Consider the following 14484-nt stretch of genomic DNA (forward strand, 5'->3'; position numbering starts at 1 on the left):
AGGTGTTATGGAGCCCAGGATGCTTCGATAGCGGCCTTAAGCTCATCCAGAGTTTTGGGTCTTGCGTCTCTCAACTTTCTCTTCACAATATCCCACAGATTCTCTATGGGGTTCAGGTCAGGAGAGTTGGCAGGCCAATTGAGCACAGTAATACCATGGTCAGTAGTTTTGGCACTGTGAGCAGGTGCCAGGTCGTGCTAAAAAATTCAATCTTCATCTCCATAAAGCTTTTCAGCAGATGGAAGCATGAAGGGCTCCAAAATCTCCTGATAGCTGCTGCATTGACCCGGCCCTTGATAAAACACAGTGGACCAACACCAGCAGCTGACATGGCTCCCCAGACCATCACTGACTGTGGCTACTTGACACTGGACTTCTGGCCTTTTGGCATTTTCTTCTCCCCGGTCTTCCTCCAGACTCTGGCACCTTGATTTCCGAATTTTCTTTCATCCGAATTAAGTACTTTGGACCACTGAGCAACAGTCCAGTGCTGCTTATCTGTAGCCCAGGTCAGGCGCTTCTGCCGCTGTTTCTGGTTCAAAAGTGGCTTGACCTGGGGAATGCAGCACCTGTAGCCCATTTCCTGCACACGCCTGTGCACGGTGACTCTGGATGTTTCTACTCCAGACTCAGTCCACTGCTTCCGCAGGTCCCCCAAGGTCTGGAACCGGCCCTTCTCCACCATCTTCCTCAGGGTCTGGTCACCTCTTCTCGTTGTGCAGCGTTTTCTGCCACAYTTTTTCCTTCCCACAGAGGTGCCTTGATACATCACTCTGGGAACAGGCTATTCGTTCAGAAATGTCCTTCTCTGTCTTACTCTCTTACTTGAGGGTGTCAATGATGACCTTCTGGACAGCAGTCAGGTCAGCAGTCTTACCCATGATTGCGGTTTTGAGTAATGAACCAGGCTGGGATTTTTTAAAAGCCTCAGGTATCATTTGCAGGTGTTTAGAGTTACTTTGTTGATTCAGATGATGAGGTTAACTGCTCGTTCAGAGAACGTTTTCATGATATGCTAATTTTTTGAGACAGGGTTTTTTTTTGTTTTCATGAGCTGTATGCCAAAATCATCAGTATTAAAACAATAAAAGACCTGAAATATTTCAGTTGGTGTGCAATGAATCTAAAATATATGACAGTTTAATTTTTATTATGGAAAATAATTAACTTTATCACAATATGCTAATTTTTTGAGAAGGACCTGTACATACACACAATTGCTTCTTTGTGTGCTTTGGAGTTTATGAGCTGATGAATTCTTTTGTGAAGCGATAAAAGCTGGTAGTTCTTACATTGTTACAAAATGGAGCTGTATTTCCTTCAGCCCATTGGCTGCAATGTTGACACCTTGAGATGCCATGAGACCTAAATTCTGAACATCATGGCATGGAGTGCATCCTAGTTTTCCATGTCTGGCATATAACCATTTAGTTTAGCTTTTAAACTGGTTATATTGATCCTGTGTCCAGACAGAGGGATAATCAGTAGCTTAGCATCATGACCCGTTTGTTCTGAAGATCCTCCAGCTTCCACTTCTTTTCCTAACATGGCTCCTCCTCACCCTGACTCTCATGTTGATGGGAGGAACCACAGAGCTCGGTTAAATTAAAAGCACATCTTTTGAAGTTGGGATATTTTTCTTCCAACAGGTTCCAGAGGAATCACCTCAAACCAGATGTTGGACTGGATTTTATTTCAATGTTATTTGTGAATGTTAGAGCCTTATTTTCAACAGTGGAGCTATAAAGGTTGAAAAAGGTTATCGATTTGGAGAAAGTATTGTCAACATAAATATTTTTACTAAATAAGAAGCAAAATATTTTTAATAGAGGAAAAATGTCTCAGACTCTGAGCTCAAAGCAAGATGCCAGAGAGCAATAAAACTATTATTTTTAAATTAGACATTTTAATTTCACGTAATTATCGCGGTAGAAGCCATTTGTTTGTTAAATACTTAATGAAACATATTTACCGTGTTTGATGTTTGTTGTGAATGACGTGGTATACTCGCAGACGAACGAGGTAATTAGTCCAAGTTTGTCATTTATTGAACGTTCAGAAACTACAGTGGCTGTGATGCGTCACAGCAAAGGTTAACAAAGTTAAAATAACTGAACAGGTGATCAACTCAAAACCACTCGCACCTTTTTACTCTCTCTCTCTTTGTCGTTTAAGCACACCCTTTGCCGTGGCAACCTCTCGCTCCTCAAGCCGAGCACAGATTACGTTTAAAACATTTAGTCCATTACGATAGGTTTTCAGGCTTGATATTTATTTTGCGATTACTAATTCTCTCATGAACACAGCGGTGGTTGATTAGTTGATTTTAAACTCCTGCTCTGCTCGTTATTTTGATAATGGAACCGAAACGCATAGAATTGCGCAACACCTTGTTGAAACAATAATTACTGAGATTATTATTTTTGTTGGGTCATTAATTTGAACACGTTTTGATGACTTTTTTTGTTGTTCATAAGTTATGAACTTTTTGATAAGGAGTCAGAAGAGGACGTGCTGCTCTCAGCGTTCTGGCGACATTCAGTTTGTCACCTAATGCCGACATCGACTCAAAACCTTCCGCTATCAACGTATTGCACCGCTGCTCTAGCAAAGCATGAAGAGTTCAGAAACAATATGAAATGGGGGGGGAAAGCTCTTGATTAATTGATTAAGTCATGTTTTAGATTGTTCTTGAAAAACCAATCAGTCACGGCTGATTAGTGGGTGAACTCACTGCTGCAGAGTGACAGCCGCTCCCCTCTCTTACAGGTACTGTGTACCCCCGCTAAATCTTTTAGGGGTACGCAGTACCCCCCTACTTTCACCCTGCTTATGACCCACAGGGTTGAGGGCAGAGATGAGATGCAGCAACAAGAGAACAACGTTATCTCTGTAACATTTATCTTGTTCTTCTTGCGCTCTGCTGAAGTAATTTGTATCAATCTGTTACGCAGTAATTATGATGGGGCTGCCTGGAGTTACTGGAGTTTTTTTTTTATTGCTGTCGGTCAAACAGTGATTTATTCCTGGAAAACTAAACCCAGTGAACCGGGATAAATCTCCCGTAAGCAACCTTTGAAATTAATCTAGTGTTTGTTTACTTTTTCAACAACTAATAAACTAGCTGGGAAAGCCGCCTTCAGTATCTTCATCAAACATGAACCTTTATGAAAGACTATCATACTGCTGTCACATGCTTGAGTTTGAACTTTAATTTGTTGTTTAAATCAGATGTAAAATTGTCTCACCATGCAGTAGCGACAGTCGTGTTTTAACTTCAGTACACAGTGTGTATTTGACGGGTTCCCATACAGGAACTCCCTCCCTGTCCTTCCTCCATTTCCATACTTCCTTCAGTTTTCCTTTTGTCCTGTTAGCTGTCCTTCGTTGTGTCCTTCTACTTTCCTTTCTGTCCTCAACACCTCAGTCCTAACCCCTTCATGACCTTATTTCCTTTCTTCCTCATCTCCTTTTATCTGTCCTTTGCTCTTTCTTCCTTCTTCTTGACCTTACTTTTTTGTCCATCCTCCCTCTCGTTCTTTATTTTTTCTCTCCTTTTTATTGCGTCTTGCCTTTGTGTCCGTTCTCTCTTCTGTCCATCCTCAATTTTTTTCTTCCTGTCTTTTTCTGTCTTTCTCTGTGTAAATTCTTTCTTTTATCCCCTACTGGCCATCGCCTTCTTGTTATCCTCCGGGTCTTCTTACTGAATTCAACCCAACTAGCATTTAACAGTATCTCAAATGTTTCTCATTTGCTAGATTTAATCTATTCAGCATTATTTTATTAGTTTTTGCCCTATTTTCACTGTGTTTAGTGTGAAAACCTTTAAAATAATTCCCATTATATTGAACAGGAACAAATCTGTTAGGATTTTCAAGTTTCAAGTTAGCATTTACAAATGATTTTTATACACCCAGATGTAAACATTTTTCACTCTAATTGCTCTCATTTTCCTCCATCTTTTTCCAGGTGGTTATGTGTCGAACAGTTTAGCAATAATGACTGATGCTGTGCACATGCTAGCGGATGTGGTTGGTATTTTGTTTTCTCTGCTGGCCCTGTGGCTCTCCAACAAGCCGCCCACCAAGAGATTCACCTTTGGACTACATCGCCTTGGTGAGTTGCAGAGGCAGCTAAGCTGCTCTGCTTTTGGTTTGTTTTTTTTTCTCTGTCACTTTCCTTTTGTAGCTGCTCCCGCTGTGGCATTTCATGTTGCTTTTCCTGCTGATTAATCATTTGGAGAAGTGTATTTTCAGCTGTTCTCAAGGCAGATAAGAATCCTATCGTGTTCTTATCTTATGCGCAAATGCTTATGGCCCTGTGAGTCATAAACATCTATAACAATGGAGGCCAACACACTTCCTGAATAGTTGAGGTTGTATAAACACTATAAAGACTTGTGTTAATGTCGGGAAAATAGTAATGAAAATTCATTTCTCACATAAACTCAGTCACATCCTCCTAATTTCAGCAGTAAGATAAATTCTTAAAGGCACAAAAGCATTTTAAAATGATAGAAAATGCTTCAAAAACTTCTTTAAAAGAGTTGACTTTATCCTTTATGCCTTTGTCGACATAGTGAGTACGATTTAAACAAAACAGGAAAATAAAACCACAGCCTTGACACCGCAGCTACAAATGAAGAAGCTGCTGAAGATGAAACGGTTCAACTTGATTTTCTGTCTGCTTCTCATTAAACCTTAATTTATTACATCACTTCTTCATTTTAAACTCGGTTCTCACGGAAGAAAACATTTTAAAAAGTCATAAGACGCTTACTGTTTTTGCATCAGATATATCTTTTTAATGTTTCAGTAATTTCAAACGAGATTATTTCTTTAGTAGAAGTATTGTAAAGGTGATTTTTTAAAAATGTTTTTCATGTTACTCCGTTCTTCTTTTTTTTGTGGTACAACAGCAGTTTTCTGTTTAATTTCCTCGAAGAAAAAAATTAAAATGATGAGAAATGTGAGAAAAATATGGAAAAATTCATAAAAAATGTGTATATTTAAAAAAAAAATTATTAAACACGCAAGTTAAGCTGGATGGCACAGTTTCTGATCTAAAGCCATTGTGTGAGATTGAGTTGCAAGAGAAAGTTGCAACTGGATTTCTGCTTTTTTTTTTAACCTGTTACTGTAACATTGTTAAAAGACAAGTATACGATGGTTAAGTTGGACTTTTTTTTCCCCTTCAGCTTTAAGTAAGCGTGTGTTTCTGAGCTGACATCTGATTGTGTGTGGTTGTTGTAGAGGTGGTGTCGGCGGTCCTCAGTGTGCTGCTCATCTACATCCTGACGGGCGTCCTGCTGTACGAGGCCGTCCTGAGGACCGTGCATCAGGACTTTGACATAGATGGGGATATCATGCTCATCACTGCAGCCGTAGGGGTGGCGGTTAATCTTATGTAAGCATGGCCATTTTTACCAATAACAAAAAAAAAAAACTATAAGATAGAGAAAAAATGTGTAAGTTCAGTCATAAGTGATGCTGCCTTGACTGCACGGACTCCAGGTGTTGATCTTTGAGTTAATGTTTACCTGAAGTCTACAGGATCGACTGCGGCGCTTTAGTGATTTGGTCAGATGTGTGATTTAATGTCTCTTTGTCTTTCCAGAATGGGTTTTCTGTTAAACCAAGGCGGCCACCTTCATTCTCATGGTCACGGTCATGGTCATGGTCACGGTCATTCCCACGGTCCGGCTGCTCCCTCGGGTTCACACTCAGCCGGGTCGGGTCAGCAGAGGCCGAGTGGCAGCCTCGCCGTTAGAGCGGCCTTCATCCACGCTTTGGGAGATCTCCTCCAGAGCGTCGGCGTGCTCATAGCTGCTTACGTCGTCCGCTTCAAGGTGAAATCACCAGTTCCAATATTCCTCCTAAAGTCACAGTTTGGATAATGTAAAATCTTTTGCAGATTATTTTCACTTCTTTTCTTATAGCAAAGTTAACAGCTTTTCTAACAGCAGTGAGCACAAAGAAATTAGCCTGTTTTCAACATTATGGTGCAATCCATCATTCATGAGGTAACGGCGTGTTGCCCTAGTTTGTAGCCTCTTTGTTAATCCATCTGTCCTTGTTTACATATTGCTCAAACAGCATTCAAGCAGCGATGTGGCTGATGAACCCAAACTCAAACAAGCCATAACACGCCTGCATGCATCTTCCTGCTTTTATTGTCAGCTAAAACTGGTTTTAATGCATTAGTTTAATTATGCATGATTCATGCACAGAGCAAAAAAAAAAAAAGGGTAACACTTTATTTGAAGGGGGGTGAATAAGTCTGACATGACACTTTCATAAACATGACATAACACCTGTCATGAACATGAAGAAGCCTTCATGAATATTTATGACTGTTGTCATAAAGTGTCATTCGGTAAATTATGACACTTTTAATACAAAGTTGACATTGTTCAAAATGTCTTTGTTATGACAACTTGACATTAACCAAGAAATCATTACTGTTTAAACTTTGCCTTTAATAACACAAAGTTACCTAATTTTTAAAGTGCAATCAGTAATACTTTTATAACAAATTTATATCAAATTTATTCACCCCCCTTCAAATAAAGTGTTACCAAAAAATGTTTGGAAAAACAAAAGCACATTCTTTCTTATTATGTCTCATGTGTAAACTCACCGTTTACCAATGCAAAATTTAGTTTCCCACAAAACAGGAATACTATACAAGACCAATAGAAAGTTTTAATACAGGAATGCAATGTTGGAGGCTGCAGAATCAGCTGACGGTCACTGACGCTCTCCTTCAGGAGCAGACCGTGCAAGAACTAGCAGAGACTGTGGCTTTATAGTAGTGGGATGTCATTTTTAAAAAAGTATCAGGTATTTGAAAGCTTTGTTAGGGATTAGGATAGTTAGGAAGGATTGTGATTCACCTGGAGGTTTGACCCAACATGTCAACAATTTGTTCCTTGATTCACTTTAAACTTGAATTGGAATTGGAAACCAAAAGGAATTCTTCAAAACATTTTTGTATCTGATTATTAACTCCTATACAGACCATTTAAATCAATATTTATGCACTGGTGTTTTTTTATTTTTACTTTTCACAGATAAAGGATCAATGACAACAATTTACTCGTTTTTCCTAAAAAAATATATATATATAAAATTTTTTATGCCCACTAAAAGAACCTAAACACAAAAAAAACAAAGAAATCCTTGAATTAGATTTTTTTTAATATATTCAATTTTGAATTTTTTTCAAGGTGTGATCTATATAACACCTATTCTGTTCTGGGTCAAATTGACCCGCTGATTAAAAATCAAGACCACTGAGTCATGAAAATTTGTATTGAAAGTAAACTTTATTCAACCACTGTTTTTGAACCAGAAATGAACCAAACAACAACAAAATAAGATATCATGAACATAAACACAGCGCATGTATGTTTGTGAATCTTCATAGCCCACAAATAATGCCACCATGCTGTGATGATAAACACTATGCAAGGAATAAAATCAGAAATGCCGCAGAAATGAATAGATGGAAATGACCTAGATGCTTTAGCTTTGTCATCTCCACGGCACACGAGGGGCATGTCATCACAGAGCGCTTTGTGCAAATAAACTTTACATATTTCACACAACTCGCACTCGTTCTAACATCATCAGATGGCTTGTAAACCTAAAGAAGAATAAAATGGTTAAAAATTTTTGATGCTAATGTGTAAAACATTTTATATGTAGATTATACCTATAAAGACAAATAGAAAAAGTTTCATGCAGAAAAAATACTTTCAGCTATGTTTAAAGAATGTTTGTGCTTTAAAATGGGTCAATTTGACCCGTAACTTAACATGAGGCTTAAAAAGCAAAACAGAGATCTATGGTGTTTTATAGAGTCATATTAAATTTTTTATAGTCATATTTAATCATGACTCTATAAAAAAAGTCATAATTAAATATAGAGTCATATTTAACTATGACTCTATAAAACACCGTTCAATAAAACTGCTGTCATTAGAAATGACTAAGGGTAAGTAACAAATGTTTCTCGGAATAATGATGATAAAACACACAATCAAGTCACAGGGGGCCTTTGCCCTTTTCCTGCTCGGATCTACTTAATAGATAAAATAATTTTATATTTCTATTTGATAGAAATAACAATTTGATTAATGATGTCATGTTTTAAACTCAAGCAGTAAAAACTTTGTTCTGAATTCTGATGTAAAACATCTTTAAAATGTCTCTTTGTTTCTGAAAAACAAAATATTCTGTTTGACCTTCAGCCTAGGCATTTTTTTATGTTGAACCCTCCATATATTTGAATTTGACATTCCTAGTAAATAAATAAATATAAAGTTTCTATAATATCTTCTACCATGTTTTTTTTATTGCAGAAAAGTTTACATCTGTTTTGCATGAAAACAGATTTTCACACCGAGTAAAAGTTTCTTCAATAATCAGTATGAAGCCTGTTGTATTACTGGCAAGCTAAGTCCAAGAGTTTCATGGCACTTGTCAAAAAACATGTAGCACATAAGCTTTGAAGTTCTTAGATAACTTTCTGGTCGTTTGTGCAGGCCTTGAATTTAAACCATAGCAGTCCTAAAACCCTCTTAAAATCCTAAATGCCAGTCATTCAAGCTTTCAGAAATGTAAATGTCTCAGAAAATTCAGTGGATTTCATTTGCTATTTGCCATAATCATCAAAATTAACAGATATCAGCGCTACAACTGTATCACTGTATGTTAAGGAAGTTTTTCTTAAATGAATAAATTCAGTTTTTGATGACATTCTTGCTGAGCTTTACCTGCATGTAAACATTGCAACAGTGAGTTGCAAAACAACTGATTTTACTCAACACAAATGTCTGACTTCACAGCCGGAGTTGAAGCTGGCGGACCCCATCTGCACCTACATTTTCTCAGTTCTGGTCCTCTTCACCACAGTCCGCATCATTCGAGACACGATAGTCATAGTCCTGGAAGGTCAGTCCAGATTCATTTTCCCCGAGCTTACTTTGGTTAGCTTTTATGAATCTGTTACAGCAGGAGCTCTGGTGATCATTTTCTCGTCCTGCAGGTGTTCCCAGACATTTGGACACCCAGCGAATCAAAGAGGACCTCCTGAAACTGGAGGACGTCCAGTCTGTCGACGAGCTGAATGTCTGGGCTCTGACGGCTGACAAAACCGCAGCGATGGTGCACTTGCAGCTCAGTGAGTATCTACAATAAAGACGGGATGAAATGGACAGATTTCAGGCAATTTGGCTCCAGTTTAACTTTTCAGCATGGCAGATCAAAGTCCTTTGTTTAAATTGAAACCGTAACCTAGAGTGGAAAGATCTTCTCAGCATATGTACCGAATATAATCAGATTCTGTTTTATCAACATTTTTCCTTGATGTAGATTGGTTGCTGATTTGGCAATAGATGAAGTGTCAGTGGCCTGAAAGGACAAAAGGCTTTGTGTAAAGTTGTCATGTGTCAGCCTCTGGAGTTTGGTCTTATCTTTGGCCTTTGGTTTAACAATTATGTCAATTTCGATTTTTACAGCAGGAATGGTGCTTAGTGTGCCGATACATGCTGTTATCAGATGTAACACTTTAGAAAACCCTGTAAACTTCAGCCGTTAACAGACCATCTGATGTTCCTTATTTCATCTCATTAAAAAGTCTCTCCACTGTCTCATCCAACAACGAGCAGGTTCATGGATGAAAGACACACACACACTCTCCAACACTTAAAGCACTTTACAATTTGCATCTGAATGTATTTTAGTTACCCCTCCCGACCCCACTGAGGGACAAGGGTGTAAGAAGGAGAGAGATATATTTTAGTTGAACACGTCAAAGTTTTCCATTAGCTGCAGATTGGACAGCAGAGGGCGCTGTTACTTCATCTCTGCACCAACCACACTGCAACTCACTGGCTGCCTTATTCATGATTTTGTTTCTATTGGCAAAACTTGACTGGTTTGACCAGTAATGGTGTGAAAACTTTTACTGTGCGCAGCTACAAGTGCACACATATGTGTATGCAGTGGATATTAAAGCATCCACAAAGTGGTGAAGAAAATATTTGAAGCATTAATGGCTTTGGCATATTTAGAGTAGATGAGTTGGCTGTACCAAAGTCAGTCCTTTTGGATCTGCCTGTATGGCTGTGGATGGTCTTGTGTTCCCTCAATTCCACTCTGGTTAAGATGTACAGTCTTGTGAAAATATATTCCTGCCCTAATAAATATGTTTGATGCTCTATTATATTCTCAAGTGTGGCAAAAATTTGAAAACACAATATACCTGCTATTGAGGAACTTTTTCATGATGCTGTATAAAAGGAAATTCATTTGGATTCACAACATTTCATTCATCTGGATTTGTCTGTGTTCACCATTATTCTCGGTTTAAGTGCAAGCTGCTTTTGATTCGGAAACGCACTCAGGTCTTTGTACATGAGGTATTTGGGAGCAAAACCATTCATAATCTTCTAGTCTTGCTTTGGTATTTAGCAGATCCTGATTCAACTTTAAAGTAATTTAGTTTTTCACTATTATCTTTTAAAAAAAAAGGTGGGAGAAATAGATGCTCTATTTCTCCCACCGTGCAGCAGAACGTTTTTAGCCCTGTCTTGCACACTCAAGTAGACGTCAGGAGTGGAAGTGATTATTGTTGTACAGGGGCCACATGCTGGATCGACCAGAATGACACTTTTAACAAGAACAGGCTTTTCTTTTGTTCCAGCTTATCTTTCTGTGCAACATTATTCTACAACAACTGAATCATCAGAATACCTCCAGCGGTAACAGTTGTTTTTGTTGTGAAGGTATTCTGTGGATTCAGCTATTGTTAGATATGTTGTTTAGGAGAGAAGTTTTTTATATGTTAAAACAAACTGTGGCATGACTATTCTTGTCATTTGGTCTGGATAAGCTAAAAATAAAGTGAGGGAATGAGTCTGTGTGAGACTCCTTATACTCTGTTCCCAACAATGAAACTATAATTAGCTTGGAACGCAAAGTTGACTTATCTAACCTCTTGGTCTCTAAAGATTTTCACTTAACATGGTAATCTAGCATGAGGTATTTTACACTGCAGAAGACTGACTATTTTGAAATCACTTTCTCGAAACATAAAATCCACGGCTGAGCCAGCTGTGATCATGTACACCCCTGTGTTCACAGCTCCCTCTAGTGCCAACAACTGGGAAGACGTCCAGGCCAAGGCGCGCCACCTGCTGCTCCACACCTACGGCCTCACCAGATGCACGGTGCAGGTCCAGACTCACAGACAGAGGACAGTACGTAGCTGTGCGCAGTGTCAGCAGCCCAGCGTCTGAGAGTCTCTGTTTCGTTGACATGCACGGTCCATTCCAGGGGAGGCAGGGATGTCTTGGCGCTGCTTGGTGCCTTTGCAAGTATAGAGACATTGGATGGGGAAAAACGGCAGTGCCTAAGCACAGTCAGTGGAACGACAACAGATGCACATTTCTAATTGGAGGAGAACTGCAGCCTCTTGGGGACCTAATGCCCTGTGCTTGCATTGCTCTCATTGGGTGGAAAATGATCTCTTATGCTGAGAATAATCTGAAAACTTGACCTTAATTCACCATTAAAGCCTACTGCAACGGGTGATTTTTTTTAATTTTATTTGTGTTAAAGAATTTTGTTTTGTTTCAAATGATGTTTGGTTATTAAAAAGGTGTTACTTTATTGTAATGTTGAAGCTGGATGCTATGATCTTTAAGTAATAGAGTGGAAATCAGCAATTTTGATTTGATTTTGTAGCTGGCCTCAGTGCATGCAAGCTAAACCTTTTCATGGGTTATGAGACTCACTTTTTTATCATTTGTATTTTGTCAACATTACACCTCATCAAATGTTTTCACCTGAAGTCTGTTACCAGGCAGATTTCTATCTCTGTAAAGAAAATCAATGGTGAATATTCCAAATATTCCAAAAGTAACATCATGGTTGCTCCACTTGCATAACATAATAATTTACTGACTATACTATATCAAGAGACAGAGTGCTAATGATCAATAAGACTGATGATATCATTGACATTGGATATAATTGTAAAGCTATGCAGATCAGTTTTAGTGTTCAGAGCACAAGGGATGACGTGAGCTGGATTTGCTATTTATGGTGTTTTCTGAAGAGTTGAGAGAATGTAAAGGGGGGATGTCTAAATCTCCACTCCCCCCCAAAAAATAGTATTAAAAACTGGACCACAGTTTTGGTTTAATAAAGTTTTCAGTTGTGTTTGTTGTACTGTGTTGTTTCTTATAAAGCGTTTCAGAAAGTCAAATATATCAGAATCCGCTTCATTGTTCAGGTTTGTGCGCTTGAGCAAGTTGACTCTACACACTCTTAGCATACACACATTTAATACATGTATTTAGGACACAAAAAATTAAAAATGAAATGATCTATATCCATCACTGACAGCCCGTTTATGCAAACGGTGTTGTGTGGCTGAAGTGTGAACAGATGGTGTCCTGTATGTGTGGGGTCTGCAGGGATGACACCCAAGTCTGAGAATGGCCAGAGCTGTAGGAATAATAAATTACTTGTAGAACCTGTTTGACAACATGAAGTAGGCTCAAATATCTCAATAAGCTACACATCATGCCTCAGACTAAACTTATTGAGGAGCACATGAACTACAAGGTCATTATCAGACTGGAAAGGGTTATAAAGCATGAAAATAACAGAGCTATTAACCATAAATAGATAAAATGTATTAGAGTGGGGAGTGTAACCCATTGACTACAGATTACACCTTCAGCATGTCGCATAAGAACCAACCATAATGCTGACAGTACTGCAGCCCTGACATTTCTCAGCTAAAGTCAGAATTCATAATTCAACAACAAAGAGAATGCAGAAAACAAGTTTAAATGTAAAACCCACCTATCTAACGCTTCCTACGGGAAAAAAGGTGTTGATCTCTAAGACTTTCAGGGAAATAATGGACAATGAGAAATCAGCAATCTGCCTCTAGACGGTTCAAACAAAAAGATTTTAATGTAAGTCTGGACCTAATCTCACTGAGTCGATGACATTAAACCATTTGTCCTTGCCAGCCTTCCATGTGGTCGTCCGTCCTTTCATCCGTCCCTCAGCTTATCCGGGGTTGGGACGCGGGGGTAGCAGCCTAAGTAGGGAGGCCCAGACTTTCTCTCCCCAGCCACTTGTTTCCCTCCAGCTTGAGCACCTGCCCCTTTTGCTCCTTGCCCCCAAGTGTCCTTTTGGTCAATTTTTTTTTGTTGGTATTATTTTCTAAGCCCTAAAATAATTTATTTATTTTTGTACAACATAATTAGCTCATCGGTCACCTTGTTACCTTTGACCTTTTGCCCGTGACAAATGACGCAGTTGCCTCTCGCGCAGTGAGATAAGGCGGCTAACTGCGGAGCTCAACGTAGCAAACGTTCCAGATTACAAATCAGTTTTTGGTAAAAAAAAAAAAAAAAAACGTTTTTGGTGAATAAAGTGGAGTAGACTTGCTACTTGTCACATGACAGAAAACGTTGAAGCATCGTTTCTGCTTCAGCTCGGAGTCGCTGTTTAAGCAGAGAGGTAATGAAAAACAACAGACACTGACAGGCCTCTGCGTCTGCCTTTCTCTGAAGAACTACTGAGCGGGAGGAGACAGCCAGGTGAGGAGAAACTGTTCTTATCTATCGATKCAGTATTTTTATCATACAGACATTAGGCTGTTGTTGTGCTATTAGCTAGCTGCTAGCTAACGACTTTGCTAGCAAAGCAAGATAACTGAAAAGCTTCATCCCTGTATTGTTAATGATAGCGGTCATTCTTCAGTATTGCTTATGCAACAAGGGCACATTGCCCGTCCAAAACCGATCATCTCCATAATGGATTTATGTCTTCTAATTTCCTTTGCGGCATAATGTATATTTCATTTATTCCAGTGTTAGGTAAATGTATCTTGAAGGAGAATAGCACTTAAATAAAAGTCCAACAAGGATATTCATTTAGAATTAAAAATAACTTACCTTTAATTACCATGATAGATATAATGTATGCAATAAAAGTGTCATTAATGAAGGGGGAAAAACTAAGTAAGTTTAGGGTCTGGTGTACAGAGTATGCAGTTAAAATGTTTCTCAATTATTCAATGAAAAAAATAAAATTTGCCTCAGTTAAGTAAAATAAAATTGTAATCAAAACTTTTGGAATTGTAATGATTCCTTTTTTTTTAAAACTAAGTTTTGTTTATAAAACTTTTTTGTAAAATTAAATAACAAATTTTTGTCTTGTGAACTTAAAAATTTATTTGCCAAACAAACTTTTATTTGCACACATCAGAAATCTTTTGTTGCGATTTTGGGCCCTGCCCACGACATCATGTCAGAATCACAAGCAAAACTTTGAGTCACAAACAAAAACTTAGAATATTAAGAAAAGGTTTATGACAAGCGCAAATAAGTTTGCTTTGCAAATAATTTTTTCACTTCATGAGACAAAAATGTGTGATTTTAATGTTAAAACA

General features: G+C 38.4%; 1 protein-coding gene across 1 annotated transcript in view; it reads left to right on the forward strand.

Annotated features, from left to right (window-relative positions):
• Positions 1–12230, forward strand: part of slc30a4 (solute carrier family 30 member 4) — a 15183-nt gene extending 2953 nt beyond the window's left edge. Inside the window, exons 3-8 of the mRNA XM_008404613.2 lie at positions 3970–4116; positions 5253–5406; positions 5617–5848; positions 8852–8957; positions 9052–9186; positions 11151–12230. Coding sequence (XP_008402835.1) covers positions 3970–4116; positions 5253–5406; positions 5617–5848; positions 8852–8957; positions 9052–9186; positions 11151–11305 — 929 coding nt within the window. The 3' untranslated portion in view covers positions 11306–12230. The remainder of the gene's footprint in view (positions 1–3969; positions 4117–5252; positions 5407–5616; positions 5849–8851; positions 8958–9051; positions 9187–11150) is intronic.
• Positions 12231–14484: the final 2254 nt, after the last annotated feature.

Source organism: Poecilia reticulata, linkage group LG3 (assembly GCF_000633615.1).
Source record: "Poecilia reticulata strain Guanapo linkage group LG3, Guppy_female_1.0+MT, whole genome shotgun sequence".
NCBI lineage: Eukaryota > Metazoa > Chordata > Actinopteri > Cyprinodontiformes > Poeciliidae > Poecilia > Poecilia reticulata.